This window comes from Cervus elaphus, chromosome 13, assembly GCF_910594005.1.
Source record: "Cervus elaphus chromosome 13, mCerEla1.1, whole genome shotgun sequence".
NCBI lineage: Eukaryota > Metazoa > Chordata > Mammalia > Artiodactyla > Cervidae > Cervus > Cervus elaphus.
This window is the reverse complement of record NC_057827.1, coordinates 30,357,695-30,385,521: the sequence shown is the minus strand read 5'-3', so window position 1 is coordinate 30,385,521 and position 27,827 is coordinate 30,357,695. Positions and strand designations below refer to the sequence as shown.

The 27,827-nt window shown below is 43.6% G+C and overlaps 1 protein-coding gene across 4 annotated transcripts in view; it reads right to left on the bottom strand.

Annotated features, from left to right (window-relative positions):
• The window catches only part of IL16 (interleukin 16), a 112,539-nt gene that overhangs the window by 65,889 nt on the left and 18,823 nt on the right, over positions 1–27,827 (bottom strand). For 3 of the 4 annotated variants that reach the window (XM_043921373.1, XM_043921372.1, XM_043921375.1), the window contains exon 2: positions 14,920–15,332. The exons of the other annotated variant lie outside the window; for it this stretch is intronic. In XM_043921373.1, coding sequence (XP_043777308.1) covers positions 14,920–15,332 — 413 coding nt within the window. The remainder of the gene's footprint in view (positions 1–14,919; positions 15,333–27,827) is intronic. 4 annotated transcript variants of the gene reach the window in all.

The window sequence follows — 27,827 nt, the reverse complement described above, 5'->3', positions numbered from 1 at the left end:
CTGGGAAGCAAAAACCACTTAATAGTATACTTTAAGTAAGTGAACCATATAGTGTGTGAATTATATCTTATCAAAACCATTTAAAATGGGATATTCACCTATTCATTCATTGACTCACAAGTTCCCTGTCCCCAAGCTGCACTTTGATGCTTCTGCACTCAGCTGACATGATTTTACAAAAATGCAGAATGGTACTCTTGCAACTTCCTAATTAAACCTATGATGATTCAAGATCAAATTCAAACTCCTTGGCATATCATTGTAGGTCCTTCCTTCTCTAATGCTATCCAAACTGACTCAAGCCTCCATTTGCACCCAGTTATACTTCCTCTCTGTGGGCCCTCATGTGTCCTGTCCTATCTATTCCATTACCCATCTTGACTCTTCTTTATTCTTCAAGAATCAATATAGATGTCACTATCCTTGTAGTGATGTTTCCATGCAAAATAGCTGCCCCTGAGACAATAATGGGCTTTCTTTCCCAATAAGAGTCAAGGAAGGCTTAAATGTAAAGAGGCATTGAGATGGTTGTCTACGTTTTGTTTTGTTTTTTTCAATTGGAATATAGTTGATTTATAATATTGTTGTGCTAATTTCTGCTTGCAGTAAAGACAATCAACCATCCATGTGCATATATCCCCTCTGTGTCACCACAGGGCACCGCATGCATACTATACAGTATGTTCTCATTAGTTATCTATTTTATACCCAGTAGTGTACATATGTCAGTCTAAGTCTACAAAGTCATCCTGCTAAGACCACCCCTTCATTACTCTTCTTCTCAACTATTCTTACATGTTTGTTTTTCCAAACACATCATCAAATTATATTGTGTGGTTTAAAAAATATTGTTCTTACTAATTTCGGGAGAACAACCCTAAATCTAAAAATAACTCCAGGGAATACCACTTTTCTAAAAAGTGACCATTTTTCCCCAAAAACAGAGTCTGTATTTCTAATTGTCTAATAGAAATGCCCCTCAATGGAACTTTTATCATATTATGTAACAACGGGATTTTTGGAAAGATGAAATAATATATGCAAAGTACCTGGTTCATTGACCATCAAGAATCCTGAGAAACCAATTAGTTACAAGAGTGTCAATCTATCTCCCAAATATTTTTCAATTCTATTGTTTTCTTTTAATAGTCTAGAAATGTATTATAGTAAATAATATGGCAAAATACACAAAGGTGTGTGTACAAAGATCTTTATCACCATATTATTTGTAATAGAAAACATGAGGGGAAATGTTCCATGATGGGGAAGTGATTGAAGATGTTACAGCAGGTTCATCAGTACCATTTTTCTAGATTCCATATATGAGTTAATATAAGATACCTATTTTTCTCTTTCAAGTGAACATTTCAACTGAACATTTGTGCACTTACTTCATTCTGTATGACAGGCTATAGGTTCATCCACCTCCCTAGAACTGATTCAAATTCATTATTTTTTATGGCTGAGTAATATTCCATTGCCTGGAGAATCTCATGGACAGAAGAGCCTGGAGGGCTGCACTCCATGGGGTCGCAAAGAGTCGGGCACACCTGGGTGACTAACACTTGCTTACTTACTAATATTCCATTGCATATATATACCACATCTTCTTTATCCATTCATCTGTCAATGAACATCTAGGTTGCTTTCAAATGGAGACATGGATGTACAGAATGGATTTGTGGAAACAGTCAGAGAGGGAGAGAGTGGGATGAATGGAGAAAGTAGCATCAACATATATACACTATCATGTGTAAATGGCTAGCTGGTGAGAAGTTGCCGTATAACACAGGGAACCCAGTCTGGTGCACTATGATGACTTAGAGGAATAGGATGGTTGTGGGGGAGGGAAGGGGGGCTCAATAGGGAGGGAATATGTGTATAATTATGGCTGATTCATGTTGTTGTATAGCAGAAACCAACACAATATTGTAAATTTTTTTTAAATAAAGGTAAATAAAAAGGTGTTATAACAGGAGGTTTCTGTGTCTGGAAGTAGGATGGATTTGTTACTTTGATCCCTCTGCTTACAACAAATAAAAGTGTTGGATGGAAATGTAAAGGTATCAATGAAATAGCAAATGAGTAAGAAATTCTCCAAGGCTAAAAAGTAAATAAATTCTGCACCAAAACTTTCCCAAGAAGTAAGCAGATCCCTGAAGCTGGCTGTTGCCCTGAATCATTTTATGAACTGACTGAATGTAAACTTCATCTTCTATAGCTTTATGGGTATTGGGAGCAGACAGGAAGTCCTAGTTCCTTCTCAAGATGAGAAGTTTAATAGGATTCTCCTCTTACATAGAGGGAGCCCCAAAGGATTTTAACCTCATTTTAAACGTGAACTGGAAGTAAATCCATCCCACCCTCAGGAACTGCATGAAAATTGTCAGTCTGGAAATGGCCCTAAATGGAAGGGGGGAAAGCCTTTCCGATTTGCTGAGGAATAATAATTACCAGATGGCCCTCACAAGAGTTGGCAACCCTAATTCATACCACATGGATGTCTTTAAAAACCTCTAGATGAGAATTTAGTTTAAAATGGTTCCAGGCTAGTAGTGTCCCAACCACCTGGTGGAAGCAAATTCTAATCTTCTCTGGGGAAACGAACCAGCTTTGACTTAAGTCACTGAGAGTCCAGCAGAAAAAGTGACAGGTCTTATGAGATTTCAGAGAAAAAAGTAAAAATAAATTTTTTTTAACGTAAAATACACATTGGAACGAGGCACCATGAGACAGAACCAGAAGTAGCAACACACATCAAAATCAGACCTGAAAAGACTTCAAATGGTGGGAATATCAGATGCAGAATTAAAAATAAATATATGTAATATTTTGAGGAAATAAAAGAAGTGACTGAAAATTTTGAGAAACTATGAAAATTTGAGCAGATCTGAAAAAGAACTAAGATAGTTAAAAATAAAATTAATAATATTAAGAAATAAGTGAAAAATTTAAATAGTAGGTTGGATGACACTGATGGGAAGATCAAAGAAATGAAATATGGATCAGAAAAAACACTACCCAGATGGCAGCAAAAAGAGGTGAAAAATATGAAAAAGAGATTAAGAAATATTAAGACAGAGTGAGAAAGCATAACATCTAATCCAAGTTCCAGAAAGAGGGAATAGAAATCACTGGAAGAGACACACTGCATGTGATAACGTCTGAAATTTCCAGTCCTGATGAAAGATATCAACCCACAGATCAATGAAACCCAAAGAATCTCAAATAAGATGAAAAATGAGAAATGCATACTTAGTTCCTAGTGAAACTACTTAACATCAAAATACATTAAAGGTTTCTCTGGAGAGAAAAGACAATCTTTGAGCAAGCAACAATTAAACTTAAAACTCACAGTTCAACTGCAATTATCTATGTCCACTGACAGTGAAATAATTAATTCACTGTGTCAAGAGAAAATAACCATCAACATAAAATCGTACACCAGCTAAAATACCTTTAAAGAATGATTAAAGTAAAGGTCTTCTCATATAGAAAATCTGAGGAAATTTGCCACCAGTGTATTCTCACTAAGAAAATCCCCCCAAAAAATGTTTTAGACGGAAGCAAAGTGATCCCAGATTGAAAGCCTGTAGTACAAAGAATGGTGATAATAGGAAAGAGTAAATATTTGGGTAAATCTAAACAAAAATATGACTTTGAAATAATAATACCTGTGGCTTTATAAATTAAAATAGAGCAAATCACCTGAAAACAATATAAGCCAGGAAAGAATGCTTTTGGAATGAAAATGTTCAATGAATTTTGTATTGTTCAGAAAGGAAGGCAATTAGCCAATAAGAGGAAATATAAAACATAAAGATCAGAAAAGAGGAAAAAACCATCCTCATTTGTAGATGGCATGATTGTCTATGCTGAAAATCCCTAGTCATCTACAAAAATAATTCCTAGAAATATGAGTTTAGCACTTCATAGGATACAAAATAAACATACAAAAATCAATAGCATTTCTATCTACTAACAATGAATATGTGGACACCAAAATTAAAATGTGTACCCATTGCAATCACTCAAAAATAAATACATTAGGTATAAACGCAACAAAATATGTAAAGGACTTGTATGCTGCAAACCTCAAAATACTAATGAAATAAGTCAAAGTGAAAAAGTGAAAGTGTTAGTCACTCAGTCATGTTCAACTCTTTGCAACCCCATGGATTGGGGCCCACCAGGCTCCTCTATCCATAGGATTTCCCAGGCAAGAATACAGAAATGGGTTGCCATTTCCTTCTCCAGGGGATCTTCTCAACTCAGGGATCGAACCCATGACTCCTGCCTCATCTCCTGCATTGTAGGCAGATTCTCTAACAGTGAGCTACTCTACTCAAGGCACTGTGAGGGCTTAAATGGGAAGGAATCCAAAAGAGAATAAATATATGTACACACATAACTGATTCACTTTTTTGTACAGCAGGAAACTAACACAGCATTGTAAAGCAACTATACTCCAATAAAATATTTTTTTAAAAAAGTAGAACTGAGATTTCCAGTTCTAAGACACAATAGGGTCAACTCACTTTCCTCCTCCCTTAGAAATACAACTAAATGCCCTGAAAACTATTCAACAGACAATAAAAAGATTCTGAATGCCAGCAAGAAGAAGCTAACTGGCAAGAGACCCCGGGACTTACTGAATGATAATATCATGAATTCTTTGTGCCATCTCATTAAGTACTATATACCCAGTAGAGAAGATTATTCCAGTATTCTTGCCTGGAGAAACCCATGGACAAAGGAGCCTGATGGGCTGCAGTCCCTGGGGTTGCAAAGAGGCAGACATGACTGAGTGACTGAACAACAATTATACGCCCGGATCAAGTGCTGGAGACCTGCAACCCAGAACGGCCAGTAAGCAGACAAGAAACTAGGAAACAAACAACAGTGCTCTCTCTGGTCTTTCAAAAGACCAGGAAATGGGAGACACCAATACCAGCACCTAGCAAAATCCCCAGCCCCTGCCCGACACCAGGGAACTAACAGGAGGCGTGAGCTGCCTGCTGTGGCAGGCCCAGCCCCGGTCCTACAGCTCGGGCATCACTGGCAGGTGGTCTGATCTACCTGCAGCAGTGGCAGCAGCCAAGCCCCAGGCCGACCCAGCCCCCACTCTATTACTGGGCACAAGCAGGAGTCGACCCATCTACTGGGGCAGGATCAGCTGCATGTTTCATTTTCCTGCCCTCCACCGGGTGGCCAAAGAGATCCGGGCCCAGCAGCTTCTGCACATCCCCACCCTGATGGCAGATGGTCACCAGTGACACCAGGCAGGCCAGAGAGGCCGAGCTGCAGGGAGTAAGGGAGAAATCTAGCTGTGCCAGAAAAATGAAGCAGACCAGAATAGCATTGCAAGGGCTCTGAAAACTAAAATGTCATTACTACAAAAGCCCACAAGAGGAGTACAGAACTATATGCTAAAACGGCAGATTTAAACCAGATCAAGAGACCCCCTCCCAACATAATCATGAAAATGTCCAAGATACAATCAAAAGTCATTTCTAACATCAAGAACCAGGAAAGACATGATTTGAATAAGAAAAGACAATCACCAATGTCAGTACCAAGATGAATCAAATGTCATAATTACCTGATGAGGATTATAAAGCAGTCATTGTAAAAATGCTTCAACCATCATTGACAAATTCTCTTGATACCAATTAAAAAGTGAGAAACATCAACCAAGAACTAGAATTTTTTTTAAAGAAACAAATGGAGGTTAGAGAACTGAATACAAGAAACTCAGAAAATTAGCACCAAGATACCTCATAATTAAACTTCTGCAAACCTGAAAACAAAGAAAGAAGTTCTTAGAAAAAAAGAGAGAGAGAAATGATACACTACTCCCTCCCCCCAAAAAGACCAAGTCAAAAGACAGGTTTCACATCTGAAAACATGGAAAGTAACAGAAAAGGAAACAATATTTTTCAAGAGCAGAAAAATTCATGCCAACTATAAATACCATATTCATCGAGATGAAAGACCCTTCAGAAATGAAGTGGAAATAAAGATATTCTCAGAGGTAGGAAAAACTGAAAGAATGTGTAGCTAGATGTACCCTTAAAGAACGGTTCAGAGAAGCTATCCAAATAAAAAGAAAATAATAAAACAGCTGAAAACTTCAGATAGGAAAGAATAGCAGAAGGGTAAAAGGGTTAGTCACTCAGTGTCCAGCTCTTTGTGACCCCATGGACTCATGGAGGAGCTCACCAGGCTCCTCTGTCCATGGAATTCTCCAAGCGAGAATACTGGAGTGGGTTGCCATTCCCTTCTCCAGGGGATCTTCCCAACCCTGGGATTGAACCTGGGTCTTCTGCATTGCAGGCAGATTCTTTACTGTTTGAGCCACCAAGGAAGCCAAGGAGTAAACATAATAGATTAGTTTTTCTCTTCATGAGTCTCTTTAACCATATTTTATGGTTGAAGCAAAAGTTATAATGTCATCTGATGAGGCACTCAATGGATCTATGTAGAGGAAATATTTAAGACAAGGGAGAGTGAAAGTGAAAGTGTAGTCGTGTCCGACCTCATGGACTGTAGCCTACCAGGCTCCTCAGTCCATGAGGGAGAGTAAAGGAGTATAAATGAAGTCAGTTTTCTACACTTCACTCAAAATAGGAAAATGTTTTTACCAATATGGTAATATCCAATGCATTTGCAATATGATAATATTGTAATATTGATAATATAGCAACCACAATGAAAATTATAGAGATATACTGAAGAATTTTATAAATAAATCAAAATAGAACCCTGAAAAATGTGCAAGTAATCCACAGGAGGGCAAAAGAAAAGCAACGAAGGAACAAGAAATAGAGTGAACAAACAAAAAAAATACAGTAAGTCCTTTACCTACAAATGAGTTCCATTCTGAGAGCGTGTTCATAGGTACAATTTGCTCATGAGTTCAACAAAGTTAGCCTAAGTACCCAACTAACACAGTCAGCTATATAGTACTGTACTGTAATAGGGTTATAATACTTTTCACCCAAATAATACATTCAAAAACAAAACAAAAAATAAACCATTTAAAATCTTACAGTACAGAACCTTGAGAAGTACAGGAGTACAGTACAACAGCGGGCACACAGGGGCTGGCATCGAGTGAACAGGCAAGAAGTTACTGACCGGAGGAGGGAGAGGAGGTGGGAGATGGTGGAGCGGAAGGGTCGTCAGCAGCAGGAGAAAGAGGGCAAGCTGAGATGTCATTCACACCTGATGCTGATGACTTAGGTTCTGGTAACTTGTTGGATTAAATTCTATTACCCTCTTGCTTCCAGACATCCTGGGCTTGAAATAAAGATCCTGCACTACTGTTCTCTACATAGTCAGTTCAGTTGCTCAGTCGTGTCCGACCCTTTGCAACCCCATGGACTGCAGCACGCCAGGCTTCCCTGTCCATCACCAACTCCCAGAGTTTACTCAAACTCATGCCCGTTGAGTCGGTGATGCCACCCTCATAGACTGTACAGTAAAATGCACACAAGCACAACCACTTGCAGAGGATGCACGCATGTGACAGCGTACGCCAGATACGCCAGAACGTATGCAACGGGACATGAGCATGTACGTTTGCATCTTTGAAAGTTCACAAGTTGAAGGTTCGTATGTGAAGGGGGACAGTAAGGTGACTTACTGTCATAAAACGGCAGACTTAAGGCCTAACACATTTACCACGGAGCCACCTGGGAATCCCAGTAACCAAGGGGCTGGATACAAAGAATAAGGAGAAGCTTCAGGTGGTTTGAAATGTACATATGAAGAGCCATACTGAAAACAGAGTAGGAGGGCTTCCCTGGTGGTCCAGTGGTTAAGACTTTGCCTTCCAATGCAGGGCATGTGGGTTTGATCCCTGGTTGGGGAGGAGAAGGGGACGACAGAGGATGAGGTGGTTGGATGGCATCACTGACTCAGTGGACATGAATTTGAGCAAGCTCCGGGAGTTGGTGATGGACAGGGAAGCCTGGCTTGCTGCAGTCCATGATTGAGCGACTGAATTGACTGGTGAACTATGATTCTACCTGGCCCATGGCCAAAAAAAAAAAAACATAAAACAGAAGCAATGTTGTAACGAATTCATAAAGACTTTTAAAAAATGATCCACATTAAAAAAAAATCTTTTTAAAAGAAAAAAAAAGAAAGAACACAGAATAGAAAAGGTAGATGGTTTACTGCTACTTCACAATAGCCCTTCTTCTCTTGCTTTTCTTTCCACCAAACCCCTTTTCCCTAACCAAATGCTGTCCTGTCAGAACTAATGAAACTCAAAAGACCAGCTTCCAGGCAAATAGCTCCAGATGTCTTTGACAACAGGAACAGTGACCAGAAATCACGTGAAGTTTTGGAGACAGCAAGTGCCCCAAACAGTACCTGTGGGCCGCCCCTCCCGCTTCCTGCACGTGGACCACCTAGGCTCCCTCCCCATCCTCCCGCCACACTGGGGATGCGGCTGGCTCCGTGGGAGTCCTGGAGCCCCGAGCATCTCTCCCAGGGGCTGCTCCCAGTCTCCACAAGCTGCTCTTCTGTGGCAGGAAGGGGCAGGCGGCCAGAGGATTGGGTTTCCCACTTGCCAAGGAAGCCTGGGCCTCAAAGCCACAGGCTGAGCAGGCTCGCAGGCAGCTAAATGAAGGGACCCGTCTGCTCCCAGAGGGCCCTGACCGCCCTCTCTCCACCCGACAGCACATGCCAGAGACTGAGACGGCTGCTCCGACCTCAGTCCCTCCTGAGTCACTCTGCGTGAGTGGTGACTTGCCCTAACCAGTAATTTGAATTCATAAAGAGAAGCAGGGTCTTCCACAAAACGAAGGCTGTTCCCATATGGATCAAAGCATCCTGAGTCCTCTTAAGAAGGCGGCCCCAGAGGGAGGACCTGCCCCAGGTCTGATCTAATCTGCTGTCACCCTATTCCCAGAAGGAGTGTCCAGTGACTCCAGACCCCAACCAGTGGGAATGCCCAAAGCAATGTCCAATGTAAACCTATGGGTTGGCTCAAAAAAAAAGAAAAAAACCAACGCAAGCTCAGGCTATGTCAATAGACACTCGACGTCAAGGGTGGCCTCATTATGTTCATTTATGCAACCATTCTTTCCACAAATATTTATAGAGTGACTACCATGTGCCAGTACCCAATCACAGCCAGTGCCATGAAGAGCGCCAGCTCTCAGACGGATAAACACTGCTTCAGGCCTCTTTGGTGATCTGCTAATACTTAGCTAGAGAGAAACTGAGAAACAAATGAGGTGGGAGGGGTCAGACTGCATCCAGAGACCTTTGTGTCCCCAGCCCCATAATCTCTCTCTCCTGGATCTATCCAATCAAGAGCAAATATTACCACTCTGTGTACAGTCTGAGGCTGGGGAGGTGCCAGGGTGGTTACTTCCTAGATTAGAGAATTGCAGGTGTCCACGTGCTTGCAGGTAAGACCTCTTGTGGTACTGGGCAGTGTGGGGGGTAGAAGGAGAAAGAGGAGCATGGCCAGGGGCCAAGAGCCAGGGCCCCCACATCCCAGGGCAGAACACTGAGAAATCCAATAGCAGGGACTGCTTTGGTCGTCCAGTGGCTAAGACTCTGTGCTCTCAATGCAGGGGGCCTGGGTTTGATCCCTGGTCAGGGAACTAGATCCCCACATGCCATAACTATAAGACCCTATGTGCCCCAACTAAGACCTGGAGCAGCCAAATAAAACAATATTTTTAAAAAAGGGAGAGAGAGAAAGAAATCCAAGAACTTACTTGACCTTGGTTGTCCAAGTACTTGTGTTTGTCAAGGGAGAAGGACAGAACATGTATCTTAAAAAATATTTTACCTTGATTTATAACTTTAAGGTTCTTAATTTCAAAAAAGTTTTTACTGGAGTATAGCTGTTTTACAATGCTGTGTCATTTTCTGCTGTACAAAAAAGTGAATCAGCTGTACGTTCACATTTTGTTGTTCAGTTGCTAATCATGTCCGAACCTTTTTGACCCCATGGACTACAGCATGTCAGGCTCCGCCTCCTTCAATATCTCCAGGAGTTTGCTCAAATTCATGTCTATATGGATTTCCTTTTTGGGATTTCCTTTCCATTTAGGTCACCACAGAGCACTGAATAGTGCTTCCTGTGCCACACGGGAGGTTCTCATTAGTTAGTTATCTATTTTATATGTAGTGTCAGTAGTGTATATACGTCAATCCCAATCTCTCAGTGCATTCCATATTCTACTTAAAGGGTATTAAAAAATATTCTTTCCATTTGGAAAAAGACAGTGGGTCTGGAGTAGCCGAGGAGTCTGTGCATTCCTTCCTTTGAAAGGTCTAGGTCTATGAAATGTTTGCACCTTGTTTTATGTCCCCTGATATGTCCTAGTGTGTCCTAGTTTATAGTCCATGGGAACTTGAATAGAATTTGTATGCTACTGTTGTGTGAAAATTGTATAAATCTTAATTATATTGAACTGGTTCAGGGTGATTTTCAGTTCTACCATATCCTTCTACTTTTCTGTATATTCATTCTATTAATTTTTCAGAGTTTGATACTGAAACCCCAACTGCTGCTGCTGCTAAGTCGCTTCAGTCGTGTCCGACTCTGTGCGACGCCATAGACGGTAGCCCACCAGGCTCCCCCGTCCCTGGGATTCTTCAGGCAAGAACACTGGAGTGGGTTGCCATTTCCTTCCCCAATGCATGAAAGTGAAAAGTGAAAGTGAAGTCACTCAGTCATGTCCGACCCTTAGTGACCCCATGGACTGCAGCTTACCAGGCTCCTCCGTCCATGGGGTTTTCCAAGCAAGAGTACTGGAGTGGGTTGCCATTTCCTTCTCCGGAAGCCCCAGCTAAAAATCTTAATTTATCTACTTAAAAAAATAATTGCAATATATAGTAGGACTATGTGTAACTTTGTTCTTTATTTTCCAAGTCTCTTTTAAATGTGTTACCATACTTTCATAATTTAAAAAATAAAAAAGAAAGAGAGGAAAAAAAGACATGTTCTTAGTCCAAACTGAGATGTTATGTAAGTAATATGCCTGGTTTCAAAAGATTTAGTACAAAAAAAGAGATGTAAAATACTTTGACCATTATTTGATATTATTTGATAATAATTTTATATTAATGAAATAATGTTTTGGATATATTGGATTAAATAAAATATGTATTAAAGTTTTTTTTAAGAAAAATCCATAAAAAATAATAAAAAATAAAGTCCAGGCCTGATACATTGAGTTTCTATTTACTAGGTTGGGGAATCTGATTTTGAACACTCTTCCCCAGGGCTCTGGATGCTATCCTGAAAAAGAAGCCCCTTTGGACCCTCAACGCACAGCACAGATCCAAATGTCTGCTTCAGATTCTACACGTCCCTGCCCAGCTCTGGCACATCCCTGGGCGGTGACTGACTTAGTCCTGGTCGTGCCAAACACAACACATCCAATAAGGCTTTTATTCCTTTTCAGTTGGCTGTTTATCTAACTTCCTCTTTTTTAATTTTCATATTAGGCGTTTCTAGAGACAGGCATGATGTCATAGGGCCTCTTTCCAGACGTTGTTTTGAAATCAGTGTAACCATGGCATTGCTGGAGGCTGAGGAGTCCCCCTGGGCCAAGGGAGTCACGCCTGGGTGCAGGGCAGGGCAGGAGCCAGGACGGGGAGTGGTGAGTCCCTGCAAGGAGGGACAGGGCGGGGGTGCTCCTGAGGACACAGAGGCTCCTCCAGAAAAGGACACCGGGACCAGCTGTCAACTTGGACCTTCCTGCCCTGGCACTTTTGACACAGGACGGTGGCTCAGATGTTAAAGAATCTGCCTGCAATGCAGGAGACGTGGGTTTGATCCCTGGGTGGGGAAGATTCCCTGGAGGAGGAAATGACAACTCACTCCAGTATCCTTTCCTGGAGAATCCCATGGACAGAGGAGTCTACAGTTCATCCGGTTGCAAAAAAGTCTGACACAGTTTAGTGACTAAAAAACAACAATAACAACAATGTGCACCACACGGTGGATTTTCTTGTGTAAATACTTATAACTGTGTCCTCATAAAACTCATCTGAGGTGTGTGTCATTACTAAAAGTCTCCATCTCAGAGATGAGCAAATGGACACACAAAAAGTTAAAGCAATCAATAAGGACCTACTGTGTAGCACAGGGAACTCTTTCTCAATATTATGTAACAACCTAAATGGGAAAAGAATTTGCAAACAAATAGATACATGTATAGGGGCTTCCCAGGTGGCACTCCTGGTAAAAGAATCCACCTGCCAATGCAGGTAACATAAGAGACACAGGTTTGATCCTTGAGTCACGAAGATCCCCTGGAAAAGAAAATGGCAACCCATCCCAGTATTCTTGCCTAGAGAATCCTATGGACAGAGGACCCCGGCAGTCTCCAATCCATAGGATTGTAAACAGTAGGACACGAGTGAAGAGATTTAGCACACAGATACATCTGTGTGTGTAATCACTTGCTGTAAATCTGACACTATCAATATCATGACACTGTTTATCAACTATCTGCTTAGTTGCTCAGTCATGTCTGACTCTTTGCAACCCCCTGGACTGAAATCTGCCAGTCTCCTCTGTCCAAGGTGATTCTCCAGGTAAGAATACTGGAGTGGATTGCCATGCCCTCCTCCAGTTTATCAACTATATTTCAATATAAATTTAAAAAAAAATTTTTTTTAAAGGTAAAATGAATTTTCCAGGAAAACACAGTTTACTAATTGGGAAAGTTGGACTCAAATCCAAGCAATCAGACTAATGAGCCCACACCTCCAGCCCCTAGGCCGTACTTCACCCCACTGCCCCTGAAATACAAATGCTGCTGTGATCTCCTTCTTTCCTGGAAAGGGTCAGTGAGATAGAACTGTGAAAACACTGTCTAAACCAAAGTATTTAGTGCACACGTGACTCACAGAGAGAAGAGAAGGTGAGGCTTGCCCCAGACGCCTTGCCAGTCTCCTGCCCTCTGCCTGTTTATCTGGCCTCCCCAGGTCTCCAGCATCCTGCCGCCAGACAGGTGCCCAGAACATAGCTCCAGACGCACCATTCTGTGCAGGGAGCCCATGCATCAGCACTGGGGCCTCCTCATTGCTACATCTTTGCTCATGCAGTTCCCTCCACCTGGGAGTCTCTCCCACCCACCCCTACGTTGTCAAATCCTATGTCCTTCTGATGGCATCTCACCTTTTACTGGTCATTTCTGCAGCTCTGAGTATTTCCCATCTTAGAACACACCATCTTCCTTTCCTGGGGTTGGTCAGGACAGAACTTGCAGTTAAGCTTGCCACCTTTCATCCTCCCACGGACAAATCGTGCTGCCTTCGCCTTGAAAGTAAATACCTACCCTGGCCATCCACAGTTCCACTGCCATGACCCTCTCAGTAAAACCACATCACTTCTGGCTTGGGTTATGGTCGTAGCTCTGCTCACTGGCCTCCCTAGGCTCCACTCCCTGCTTGGGAGCCAGAGTGCTTGTTAAAATTATTGAGGTGGCTCAGTTGGTAAAGAATCCTCCTGCAAGAGACTACTTGCAATGCAGGAGATGCAGGTTCGATCCTGGGATTGGGAATGTCCCCTGGAGAAGGAAATGGCAACCCACTCCAGTATTCTTGCCTGGGAAATTCCATGGACAAAGGAGCCTGGTGGGCTTCAGTCCCTGGGGTTGCAAAGAGTTGGATATGACTTAGCAATTAAACCACCAGCACCCCTGCTCCATCTTCCCATGTTTTCCCATCCTTCTGAGAGTAAAGCTCTCTGTCTGGTGGATACTGGCTCCCGCCCTGACTCCATCCTCCCCACTCCCCTCTTCCCTGGATACCCTGTGCACACTCTCCTCTTCCTGTCTTTGCACATGCTGTTCCCTCTGCCTGGATGCTCTTCCCCCAGATGTTCACATGACTCACTTCTCTGCTCTCTTCATTCAGGTCCTGAATGTCCCTTCTTTAGAGAAGCCTTCATGATCACCTTTTCAGAAAGGGCAGGGACCCCGCCTCATCTCCCTCTCTATCCCTTTATTCTGCTTAATATTCCTTCACTATTGAGTATTTTATCACATGCTAAGTTGTTAACATCTGTATTTCCCCCACTAGAATAAAAGTTGCCCACAGGCAGGGATTGAGTCTGCCTACTCTCTAGAACAGTGCCTAACCTGGGTTGGTACTCTGTAAACATTGACTAAATGTATCCATGGGCTTCACTGGTGGCTCAGATGGTAAAGAAACCATCTGCCAATGCAGGAGACCCAGGTTTGATCCCTGGGTTGGGAAGATCCCCTGGAGGAGGGCATGGCAACCCACTCCAATATTCTTGCCCGGAGAATCCCATGTGCAGAGGGGCCTGGCGGGCTACAGTCCATGGAGTCACAAAGAGTCGGACATGACTTACTGACTAAGCACAGCAGACCCTACTTACTTTCCCCTCTCCTGCCTCCCTGTGGCTCTGCTGGCCATCCCTCATACACACCTGTGTGGGAACTGGCAGGGGGCACCTGGAGAATGTTCAAGGTTGGCATTCCAGTGCGGACTCACTCAGCCTGAAGTCCTTGCCCTGGCTCAATATACGGGTCCCTGCCGGGCCTGGGCCCTGTAAGTCAGCTTCTATTAATATCAGGCTCTCGACTGGTGTGAATCGAGCTGCCTGTCTGGAGACATGACCTCCCTGGTGTATAGCACCTGGCATTTTCCAGCAGGGATCTAGGCTCCATTTACCTGGGTGGGGGGCTTACACAGAACCTCCATGAGTCCCTCAGGCAGGAAGGTCAGCTGAGCCTGACTCATTGTTATCATTCCAGTGGGTGCTGCCCCAACCTCTTCCCTGCTCTTGTTCAGAATGTGAACTCGGTGCCTCCCTGACTTTGGACTAGGACGATGTGTTGACTTTCATTCATGGCACTGGGAGCCACCGGGGACTCCTCCCACCCCACACACACCCTGGCGCACCTTCATGAAGAACATCCTCCTGCAGGCCTTGCCTCGATCGTTCCCAGCTGCCTGGAGTTGTGCGGCCTCGGAGGACAATGTGAGGTCAGGAATGCTGCGGGGCGCGGCCTCTGACGTGTCTGCCAGCTGCACAGATGAGTGGAAAATTCCCTCCTTGCCCTGGCCCAGGGAAATCTCAAAGGGGTCAGGGTATCTCTCATCAGGGCTTGAGCTGTCATCACTGGTCTGGGCATTACAGAGGATCAGGGAGCGGGAGATGGACCGCAACTTGGTGGATTTTCTGCTCTTTCCGGAACGGCTGTGAGGCTCCATCCTCAGGGAGGAGGTAAAGCTGCCCTTCTTCCTTTCCTGATCTCTGGCCCTCGGCTGACGAGTGGTGACTGGACTGGGTTTAGCCACCACTTCGTGGGTCCCTGGAGGAGAGAGGAAATGGGAAGAGGCAATGGGACTTGCTGCAGACAAGTGGAGCAAGACACAAGTCCTGGAATTGAGCCATGATGTCTGTGAAGCAGGACAGATGGGGAGATCATCATTCGATGTGACTGGCCCTTCCAGGGTGCCCGCCACATGGAGGGATCAACTGTTCACCACACCCTCCTGAAGTTCTAGTACTTTGGCCACCCGACGTGAAGAGCTGAGTCATTTGAAAAGACCCTGATCTGGGAGAGATTGGAAGCAGGAGGAGAAGGGGACAATAGAGGATGAGATGGTTGGATGGCATCACTGACTCAACCAACATGAGTTTGAGCAAACTCTGGGAGATGGTGAAGGACAGGGAAGCCTGGCGTGCTGCAGTCCATGAGGGTTGCAAAGAGTCAGACACGACTTAGCAACTGAACAACAACAATCACTCTCAGGCTCACAGAGCCCAGAGCTTCTCTTATCCAAACCCTCCTTCTACACACAGGGACACTGAGACAGAGAGAAAGAGGTTCAAATGCAAAGCCACAACATGCATTCGCAGGACAGTCAGGGATCAGATCCCGGGTAGGAGTTTAGAGCTCACAGAGACCTGTGAGACTTTTAAATGTAAAAGCCATTCTTCAGACAAGAGTGCACGGGGTACTCCAGCCTATAGAGCAGGTCAGAGTGAAGAAAAGGACTGGGCTCAACCTGCCATCCCCTCTGCTACCCCTGGTCACTCCTGTAGCATCTCCAAGTAAACCTGGGGATTCAGAGCCCAGGCTGAAGATTGCTGATGTCTATGCCCTCAATTTCCAGATGCTGCTGCTGTTTAGTTACTCAGGCATGTCTCACTCTTCGGACCCCATGAAATGTAGCCCACCAGGCTCCACTGTCCATGGAATTCTCCAGACAAGAATACTGGAGTGGGTTGCCATTTCCTCCTCCAGGGGCTATTCCCGACCCAGGGGTCAAACCTGTGTCTCCTGCTTGGCAGGTGGATTCTTTACCACTGAGCTACCTGGGAAGCCCAATTCCCAGATAAAGAGCCTACAAGGAGGTTGGGAGGCTCGCCTAACATTGACCCACCAGGCTTGTTTTGAGTATAAAAGAAGGTGAATCTTAGATGGTTCATGCCAAAGGGCTTAGCACACAGCAGGTACTTGGCAAACCTGTGTGCCCTTCCCCAGGACCAAGGTCACACCTGGCTGGTATCTCAGCCAGGCTGAGGGTCTCCTCTCTCATCTTTCCCCATGGGATCAAACCCTGGGATGAGTAAAAAACTGGCTTTACTCATCAGGTCAACAGCATCACTCTCAGCACAGCTCAGCTCCGCTTCACTGAGAAGTGCCTGTCAAGGATTCAGGCATGAATCCTGTCCATGAGGCAGGTGGTTAAGGGGCTCTGATGCTGCAGAGTTCTGACTCAGGCCCAAGCCACAAAATAAAGCCTGTTGCCAGAACAACAGACTGTGGGATGCTCTTGGCCCACGGGTACTGCTGTTGGTGTACAGCTAGTACTGAATAAGGAAAAGCAGAGGTCTTCCAGCATTTTATCATGCAGAAACCCGTTCACATCATATAATCTCCCCAAGAGAACATCTTCTTGAACAAAGACAGTGTTTTTCAATACCCAGGTGCACTGTATTGTTTTCTCTATTAGTATTTTAATTTTATCAATTTATCTACCAACTTCAATGGCTCAGTGATAAGGAATCTGCCTGCAATGTAGGAAACACAGTAGTCGCAGGTTCAGGAAGATCCCATGGAGGAGAAAATGGCAATGCGCTCCAGTATTCTTGCCTGGCAAACCCCATGGACAGAAGAGTCTGGGGGTGGGGTGGAGGTGACAGTCTATGGGGTCACAAAGAGTTGGACATGACAGAACACACAGATACATGTCTATAGCAACCAATAACAATGAATCAAAATGAATGAATGAATAACTATTTGAGAGCGTACCCTATATATCAGGCTCTCTTCTTGATGCTTTAGTATAAAGTAACTCAGTGGGTTTCCCTGGTGACTCAGACAGTAAACAAAGTGAAAGTGAAAGTCAGTCGCTCATTTGTGTCCGACTCTTTGTGACCCCACGGATTATACAGTCCATGGAATTCTCCTGGCCAAAATACTGGAGTGGGTAGCCTTTCCCTCCTCCAGGGGACCTTCCCAACCCAGGGATCGAATCCAGGTCTCTGGCATTGCAGGCAGATTCTTTACCAGTTGAGCCACAAGGGAAGTCCAGTAAAGAAACCGCCTGCAATGCGGAAGACTCCAGTTCAAACCCTGGATCTGGAAGATCCCCTGGAGAACAGAATGGCCACCCATTCTAGTATTCTTGCCTGGAGAATCCCATGGACAGAGGAACCTGACGGGCTACAGTCCACGGGGTTGAAAAGAGTCAGACATGACTGAGCAATTAACACAACTAAATATTGGTCCATTTTATCAAACACCCTCTTGCCAGTATCCCAAAGTCCTGTACTCTGTCTTTTCATCTAGAAAACAGTAAGTCCCCTGTATTTAAATCAGTTCTGTTCTGAGAGTGTGTTCATAAGTCCAATTTGTTCGTAAGTCCAAGTTAGCTGAGGTACCCAGCTAACACGATCGGCTATAAAGCACTGTACTGTGTTGAAAGTGTTAGTCGCTAGGTCGTGTCCGACTCTTTGTGACCTCATGGACCGCATCCCGACACGCTCCTCTGTCCATGGGATTCTCTAGGCAAGAATACTGGAGTGGGTTGCCATTCCCTTCTCCAGGGGATCCTCCCAACCCAGGGAATGAACTCCGGTCTCCTGCATTGCAGGCGGATTATTTACTATCTGAGCCACCCGAGAAGCCCCTACTGTACTATAATAGGTTTATAATACTTTCCACACAAGTAATATATAAAGAAAAAACAAAAAAAAAATAAAGAAAATTTTAATCTCACAGCACAATACCTTGAAAAGTACAGTAGGATCAGCTATATCACCACTGCTATTACACTTGCTTCTGGACATCCCGGGCTTGAAATAAAGATGCTGCACTACTGTCCTCTACACGGGACTGTACAGTAAAGTGCACACAGCACAACCACGTGCAGAGGATGCACACACGTGACAGTCTATACCAGAGTTCACAAGTCCATTTGCCATCCATTCCTGCCTGTCCATACCCTTCACAGTGAAACACGTGCCCTCCTATGGAGCACATCCAATCCACCCATCTGTTTTCTGGATCCCACTCCTCAGTTTCTTCAGACTTAAAAACAATAAAAATGATGGTATCTATGGTCATAGCTTCCCTCATAGCTCAGCTGGTAAGGAATCCACCTGCAATGCAGGAGACCCCGAGTCGATTCCTGGGTCAGGAAGATTCGCTGGAGTAGAGAAAGGCTATCCACTCCAGCATTCCTGGGCTTCCCTGGTGGCTCAGATGGGAAAGAATCCTCCTGCAGTGTGAGAGACCTGGGCTCGATCCCTGGATTGGGAAGATCCCCTGGAGAAGGGAAAGGCTACTCTCTCCAGTATTCTGGGCTGGAGAATTCCATGGAATGTATAGTCCATGGGGTCACAAAGAGTTGGACACGACTGAGTTACTTTCACTCACTCACAGTCATAGCAAACACTTTCTTCCAACAACACAAGAGACTCTACACATGGATATCACCAGATAGTCAATATTGAAATCAGACTGATTATATTCTTTATAGCCGAAGATGGAGAAGCTCTACACAGTCAGCAAAAACAAGATCAGGAGCTGACTGTGGCTCAAATCATGAACTCCTTACTGCAAAATTCAGACTTAAATTGAAGAAACTAGGGAAAAGCCATTCAGGTATGATCTAAATCAAATCCCTTATGATTATACAGTGGAAGTGAGAAATAGATTCAAAGGATTAGATTTGATAGAGTGTCTGAAGAACTATGGACAGAGGTTCCTAACATTGTATAGGAGGCAGGGATCAAAACCATCCCCAAGAAAAAGAAATGCAAAAAGGCAAAATGGTTGCCTGAGGAGGCCTTACAAATAGCTGAGAGAAGAGAAGCTAAAGGCAAGTGAGAAAAGATATACCCATCTGAATGCAGAGCTCCAAAGAATAACAAGGAGAGATAAGAAAGCCTTCCTAAGTGATCAGTGCAAAGAAATAGAGGAAAACAATAGAATGGGAAAGATTAGAGATCTCTTCAAGAAAATTAGAGATATCAAGGGAACATTTCATGCTAAGATGGGCACAATAAAGGACAGAAATGGTATGGACCTAACAGAAGCAGAATATATTAAGAAGAGGTGGCAAGAATACACAGAAGAACTATACAAAAAAGATCTTAATGACAGATAACCACAATGGTGTGATCACTCACCTAGAGCCAGACATCCTGGAATGTGAAGTCAAGTGGGCCTTAGGAACCATCACTATGAACACAGCTAGTGGAGGTGAAAGAATTCCAGCTGAGCTATTTCAAATTCTAAAAGATGATGCTGTGAAAGTGTTGCACTCATTATGCCAGCAAATTTGGAAAACTCAGCAGTGGCCACAGGACTGGAAAATGTCAACCAAAGAAAGGCAATGCTAAAGAATGTTCAAACTACCTCACAACTACACTCATTTCACATGCTAGAAAAGTAATGCTCAAAATTCTCCAAGCTAGGCTTCAATAGTATGTGAACCGAGAACTTCCAGATGTTCAAGCTGGATTTAGAAAAGGCAGAGGAAACAGAGATCAAATTGCCAACATCCGCTGGATCATCGAAAAAGCAACAGAATTCAAGAAAAACATCTTCTTCTGCTTCATTGACTATACTAAAGTCTTTGACTGTGTGGATCACCACAAACTGTGGAAAATTCTTAAAGAGATGGGAATACCAGACCACCTTACCTGCTTCCTGAGAAACTTGTATGCAGGCCAAGAAGCAACAGTTAGAATCAGACATGAAACAATAGGCTGGTTCCAAATTGGGAAAGAAGTACATCAAGGATGTATATTGTCACCCTGATTATTTAACTTATATGCAGAGTACATCATGTGATAGCATATTAATAAGCAGGGACATTACTTTGCCAACAAAGGTCCACATAGTCAAAGCTATGGTTTTTCCAGTAGTCATGTATGGATGTGAGAGGTGGATGATAAAGAAGGCTGAACGCCAAAGAATTGATGCTTTTGAACTGTGGTGTTGGAGAAGACTCTTGAGAGTCCCTTGGACTGCAAAGAGATCAAACCAGTCAATCCTAAAGGAAATCAACCCTGAATATTCATTGGAAGGACGGATGCTAAAGCTGAAACTCCAATACTTTGGCCACCTGATTTGAAGTGCTAACTCATTAGAAAAGACCCTGCTGCTGGGAAAGATTGAAGGCAGGAGGAGAAGGGGATGACGGAGGAAGAGATGGTTGGATGGCATCACCGACTCAGTGGACATGAGTTTGAGCAAGCTCCGGGACATGGTGAAGGACAGGGAAACCTGTTGTGCTGCAGTCCACGGAGTCAGAAAGAGTTGGACACGACTGAGCGACTGAACAACATCAACAACCACACTTATTTAGTGCTTATGATGTACTGTTCTAATTGCTTTACCATTTAGTTCTCATAAAATCTATTGTAGGCTCCATCAACATCCTAGTTTTGCACACATACACACACAAAAAACCAGAATTCATGGGGACTTTCCTGGTGGTCTAGAGGCTAAGACTCTGTGCTCCCAATGAAGTAAGCCTAGGTTCAATTCCTGGTCAGGGAACTAGATCCCACATGGCACAACTAAGAGTTTGCATGCCTCAACTGAAGATCCCAAATACTGAAATGAAGATCAAAGATCCTCTGTGCCACAATTAAGACACAGTACAGCCAAAAAATAAAGAAGAGTTTTTAAAAAAAGATAACTGAGGCACAGAGAGGTTAGGTCAGTTTCCCAAGATCGTACAGCCAGAAATCAGTGAAAGCAGGAATTTAAGCAGGCAGTCTGACTCTGGGGTCTGCATCTTTGGCATGGATCTGCACAGCCATTGATTAGTGTCTTTCTTTAACCTCAATCTCTCCCTCTCTTCTGGGTTTTATCTTCAGCATGTAAACATACTCAAATTGTCCATCTTTGAAAAAATTACATGTTGTATATACATCCTCTTCTTATTACCTGCCTCTCTTTATGCCTTTCATATCGTCTCCTCACCTTTTTAAAATTATGGTAAGAACATTTAACATGAGATCTGCCAGGCTTCCCTGGTAACTCAGTTGCTAAAGAATCTACCTGCAATGTAGGAGACCTCAGTTTGATTCCTGGGTCGGGAAGATCCCTTGGAGAAGGGATAGACTACCCACTCCAGTCTTCTTTGGCTTCTCTGTTGGCTCAGATGGTAAAGAATTTGCCTGCAATGCGGGAGACCTGGGTTTGATCCCTGGATTGGGAAGATCTCCCTGGAGAAGGGAATGGCTACCCCCACCAGTGGGAGAATTCTTTCCTGGAGAATTCCATGGACAGAGGACCCTGGTGCGTCCATAGGGTCACAAAAGAGTCAGACACAACTGAGCGACTCATTTTTCACTTTCACTGCTACCTTAACAGATTTTTTAAAATATTTAGTTATTTATTTGGCTGCACCAGGTCTTAGTTGTGACATGTGGGATCTTTAGTTGTAACATGTGGGATCTCATTCCCTGATCAGGAATCAAACTCAGGCTCCCTGTATTGGGAGCACAGAGTCTTAGCCACTGGACCACCAGGGAAGTTCCTTAACAGATTGTAAAACATACAAACCAACACTGTTAACAACAAGCATGGTTTTGACAATGGACCATTCTTCGGCCCTTCCTCTTCCTGAACAATATGTTTTACACTCGGTACTTTCTGCCCTCAGGCTCACCTCCTCTTTGAGCTACAGCCCACAGAGTCAGCTTCCTCCCCCAAAACCACTGAAACTTTTTTTTTCTTATCACTTCTGCATTTTACCAAAGTCATGAACCCAAGTCCAGAGGGCATGGTCTGCTTGCTCAAAGCCTGCCTTATTTCTAGAGGATTCATTAATCTGAATATCAATGCTCATATCTATTAGTTGAAGAATACACAGAAATCAAGCTTTTAGAGTAGCTCTTTTTCCCCCCATCTTCTCATTACTAGCCTTTACTTCTGGGTGTCATCTTTCAAATCCAAATTGTAAATGCTCTCCTCCCTGCCACCATAAACCTACATAGGCATTTCTTTGCATTCTGTCAATTCAACATCCCAGAACTATAAGCTCTCAACACCAGCACCACTGTAAGGATTAATGTACCCAAACCTCGTTGCATTTTGTTCAACTTCATGAGGATTCCCCATAGTTCACCTGGGACTCATGGAGAAGGAAGTGTATGTGTATGTGTGTGTGTGTGTGTGTCAGAGCCAACACTGGTCCATTAGGCATTTGAAATACTGAAAGACAATCAAAGTTTAAAACCCTTCTGGACTTCCATTGGTGCTGTACAGAGAACCTATAAATACGGAGTTGCCTGTACCACCTCATGGAAAGGGCTGCCTGAGAGTGAAGCCAACACAGAAGGTCCAGAACTCACAGAGGAAGATGAAGATAGAAAGGAAGACAGAAAGAAAAGGATGAGCCTAGATGATATAATACCAACACCTAGATACAGCCATGCCTGAAGTCATACTATACCTGAAGCCATGCTATCTAGTCACTTAGACAAATGAATAAAATGTCCTCTGTGTTGCTTAAAAAAAAAATCCTCCTGGCATAGTTGTTCTTTCTGATGCCACTGGCATAAGTTATGGAAAATAGTGACATTCAAAGGCCGAGCAGCTTTTTGAAACTGTCTTTTATCCCATCCAAGTCTAGTAAAGGAGCCAGTCACCCCCAGTCAAGGCCCAAATTCTCCCCTTCAGTGCTTGGCTCTGGAATAAAGGCCTCTTGCCTTCTTTTTCACCAAGCATTACCACCATCTGTGTGTATTCTTAGACTGCAAACCCAGTTCCCTTCCCCCCTCTATCCCCCCACCCTCTGCAGCCCACAAGAGCTCTCCCAGCAAAGGTGAGCTCACTCAGTGAGCATTTTCCAGGACACAAACATGTGGAGACCTTTGGGACCCGGTAAAATGCATGTCCTGCCCTCAGTGGTGGAAATGTTAGCTGCATGTAGGGTTTAGGAGACCAGAAGGATCGGATTCCTCAGTGGAAACTGGGCTAATCCCAGAGGACCGTTGCAGGAGTGTCTGATGAGTACAGTCAGTTTTTAAAAATAAGCTTTTCCAGAGAGAACCGCGACTTCTGCGGCTGTGGCTGTCACGTGGGATGTCCAGTGGAGCCCCGGAATGGGAGGCTGGTGATGTACTGGGGACCAGGGATTAACCCTTCAGTTTAGAGCAAAGAGGGTTTGCAAAATGAGCCTTGTTACTGTGGAAAATGTAAAAAAGAAAGGGAACAATTGCAAAAGGACTGTAGAGGAGAAGCCAGGATCGGACTTCTGTGGGGGCCTGTGTTCCCTCTAGGCCTGGCATAGTAAGAGAGGAGAGAGAGAATAATTGAAAACACAGCACCGTGGTCACACGGTTCAACTTAGCTTTGGTAATTGTGCTCAGGACATTGAAACCAGCTCCTGCTCCCTAATGGAACCAAATGTCAGCAGAGCTGGTGGGCAAGCCCGTGCCATTGCCCAATTCCAGTCTTCGAAAGGTCAGAAGTAATGAGCTTTCTCTGATTTTACCCCAGGGCTGTAGAAGCATTTGCCAAGCTCTTGTCAGCCTTGCTCTACCCGCATGGGTCCTCCACAAGGCTGTCTTTCAGGTCTCTTCCAAGGCTGCCCAAGGATGCACAGCTAAGGCTTCGAGTATTGCTGTGCTAAAAAGGACCAGCTGCTCCCCTTAGCCAACAGAAAACTCTGAAGGATCCGCTTCACCCCGGGAATCAGCTCTCCTACTCCTTGGAGGCCTTTCCTCCCAAACCATGACCATATTCACTTTAGTTAGAGCTTCCATAGAATGCTTGGGCTGGGAGGGTCTCCATATGACCCACACGAGGAGATCCTGTGGCCAAAAGAGACACAAACTGACTCACCATCATAGTTTCAGTGTACTTTAGACCCACCTCGGCTAAGCTGTCATCTGTATAGAAAATGCAGAACTGGGACTTCCCTGGTGGTCTAGTGGTTAAGAAGCTGCTGCACATTGCATAGATCATGGATTTGATTCCTGGTCGGGGAACTACATGCCACAGAGCAACTAAGCCCGAGAGCCACAGCTACTGAGTTCGGGAGCTCCAGCTACAGAATCCATATACAGCAATGAAAGATCTCATATGCCACAACTGAGACCCGGACAGTCAAATAAATACATTTTTTTTTTTAAAGAAAGAAAATGCAGTGTCAAAAGCATAAAGTTGAAGGGCAAAAAAAACCAGATGGTTCTTCCTTTAAAGGGACTTGAAGAATTTCCAGACTGGGGGCCGGGGAGCTGCATCAGTTAAGTCCTCCTTTCTCTCCTTCTTTCTGGTCTTCTTTCTTCTTTCCTTCCTTCCTTCACACTTGTTGACTTTGCAAGCACTTGCTGAGAAATACTCTTATGTGCTTGCCTCTCTGCTGGGCATAGCTAACCCACTAGAGAAGAAACCATGGTATTTCCATCTGGTTAAAATACACTTAATTCACTGGAGAACTTTGCAAGGGTGCATAACCATATGGAGAGAGGGGAACTAGCTGATAAAATGTGTTTCAAATTTCTGAGTTCCCCGACAGTGTTCTGTATCAAAGGCAATTTTTAAAGTTTGGTCACTCCAGCCCGGGGGTAATTTTTTTGTTTTCAGTTGAGGAGTGACTCAGAGATAAGAAATGAAGGGAGGAAACTGATGGCTCCTTTTCTTTCTAAAAGAGTGTCTTTAATAGGATTCCAAGGACCTGTGGCTGGAGTCAGTGGGGTGTATGTCTGTATACATCGGTCACGGGACAAGACGAACGGCACAGTGCCCCTCAGCCTCTTTCCCAGCTGGTAAAGTGAGCGGGCTGTGTTGACGTGAGTTTTATACACTTGATCTTTCTTCCTCTGCACTGTTACTTCCCAGAGGGAAGAGACCATATCTCATCATTTTATGTCCCCAGAGCTCTGTCAAGGCTTGCCACACACAGAGTAGGGGCATCTGCATGTCCAGTGAATGAATGAACAGTGGGTAAGCATCTCAAAGGTTCCTTTGCCCTCAACGGACCTTTCCCACAGCAAAATAAGGTGAAATGATCCCAGGTGTGATGGTTAATTTTATGTGTCAACTCCGGTCTAAGGGGTGCCCATATAGTTGCTGGGCTTCCCAGGCGGCTCAAGTGGTAAAGAATCCACCTGCCACTGCTGGAGATGTGGGCTCAATCCCTCCATCAGGAAGATCCCCTGGAGAAGGAAATGGCTACCCACTCCAGTATTCTTACCTGGAGAATTCCACGGACAGAGGAGCCTGGCGGGCTACAGTCCATGAGGTCACAAAGAGTCGGACACGACTGAACAACTGAGCATGCAAACACACACGCACAGTCACTGGAAAGACATTCTGAAGTCTGCTCTGAGAAAAATTCTAAAGGCAAGTGTGAGATTTCAAGAGGAGGCCCTCACAGGGGACGCTACACTTTCAAGCACCCTGGCAGGTGATCGAATCCATCAATAGGCAGGCACAAGTGGGGTCACCAGGATGCCCTCCAAAAAGCGCAGGCCTCTGAGACAAAAGATGAAGATGGACAGGACTATTACCTCATCAGTATGTATTCCCTCCAAGAGAAAAGGGTGAAAATATAATTAACCTCAAGAAGAATCTAGATAAATTCAAGAAAGGCATCTCCACCCACCACTGCTCTGAAGGGATTGGCTAAGATGGATTCCTCATTAAATCTCAGTGCTTGGGGACTTCCCTGGCAGTCCGGTGGTTAAGAATCCAACTTGCAATGATGGGGACATGGGTTCGATCCCTAGTTGAGGAACTAAGATCTCACATGATGCAGAGCAACTAAGCCCCCACTCTGCAACTAGAGAGAAGCCCACAGTCACAACTGCTGGACACACGGGCCACAACTAGAAAGTCTGTGAGCGGCAAATGAAGATCTGTGTGGTGCAACGAAGATCCCACGTGCTGCAACTAAGACCCAATGCAGCCAAATAACTAATAAATATTTTTAGAGATCTCAGTGCTTGGAAGAAGGCTTCACAGGTAGGAGACACTCAATAAATACTGTTGCCATGAAAAAAGCAGTCAGCTGCCTAGCGCTAGCCACAAGGATGCTTGTAACTGGGAGGAAAGACGAGCAGGTGCAGAAATGTCCTAGACAACAGCTTAAACTCTGGAGGTGGCCTGAGTTTGCCTGCCAGGTTTTCCCCTTATCTGTGCAACCTCAAACCAAGTATTGAACTCCTTTATGACTTAGCTGATCACCCATAAAATGGAGATGACAATGCTAACCACGTGGGAACGAGACCAGAGAGTTCTGAGAAAGTCTTGGCCGAGTACCGGACACATACATGTACTAAAACAGAAAGAGAAAATAGTAGAATAGTGGGCATAACTTAAATGTACATCAAGGAGAGGTTTTTATTAAAAATATTATGGTACACTCACACACGGAACATTATGTGACCAATCTCAAGAATAAAATATATGGATATGGAAAGAAGTTTACGGTATGTTGTAAAGCTAAGAAACACCATAAAATAGTCATAGCGGCTAGATTGGGTTATAAAAATGAACTTGCCTGAATAGACATCAAACTGTGAACAGTGTTTTTTGGCAGGTGAAGATGCTGGGGGGTGAAATTTACAAGCAGTTTTTCCTTTTTACTTATTAATTTCTTATTTCTGATTTCTTATGACAGTTACAAGAAAATTTAATTTTAAATTAAAATTTAATTATAAGTTTCCATCACAATTATAACCAGAAAAATAAAAAGTTTTTATTTTGAAAAATAAAATAGAAATTTATGGCTAATTTCTGTTAGCTAGTATTTCTGACTAACTTGAATAATAATTTTCTCAGATTTGAAAATATCTGGTTGACATTTTTACTGAGATTTATAGATGAATCTGGGGAGAAAATCTTCCCATCCAGGAACACTTTTAAAACTTTTGCTTTGTTTTTATAGTTGCTCAGCTTTTTTTCTCAGACCTTCAGTCAAATTTTATGTTCTTCATCATATAGAGTTTAAATATCTCTAATAACATTTATTCCTCTGCACTTTCCTTTCTATTTTGAATAGACCATTATTAAAATATTTTTCTAGTTGTTCATAACTTACCTATAAGTTATGACTTTTGCACATTTATTTCATAACCAGCAGTCTTACAGATCTCTCCTATCCAGAAGCTATTCAACAGTTCCCCTTGTGTTTCCAATTGTCTGATATCTGAATATTAACAAATTTGCTTCATCTTATAATATTTTTTACCACTTGTTTCATTTTATTTTCTAAGTCTACTGACTAAAGTTTCCAGGACTTTAATAAATAATGGTAACAATAGAGGACTTCCATGTCTTTTTCTAGATGTTAATGGAAATTCTCTAGCCTTTCACAGTTGA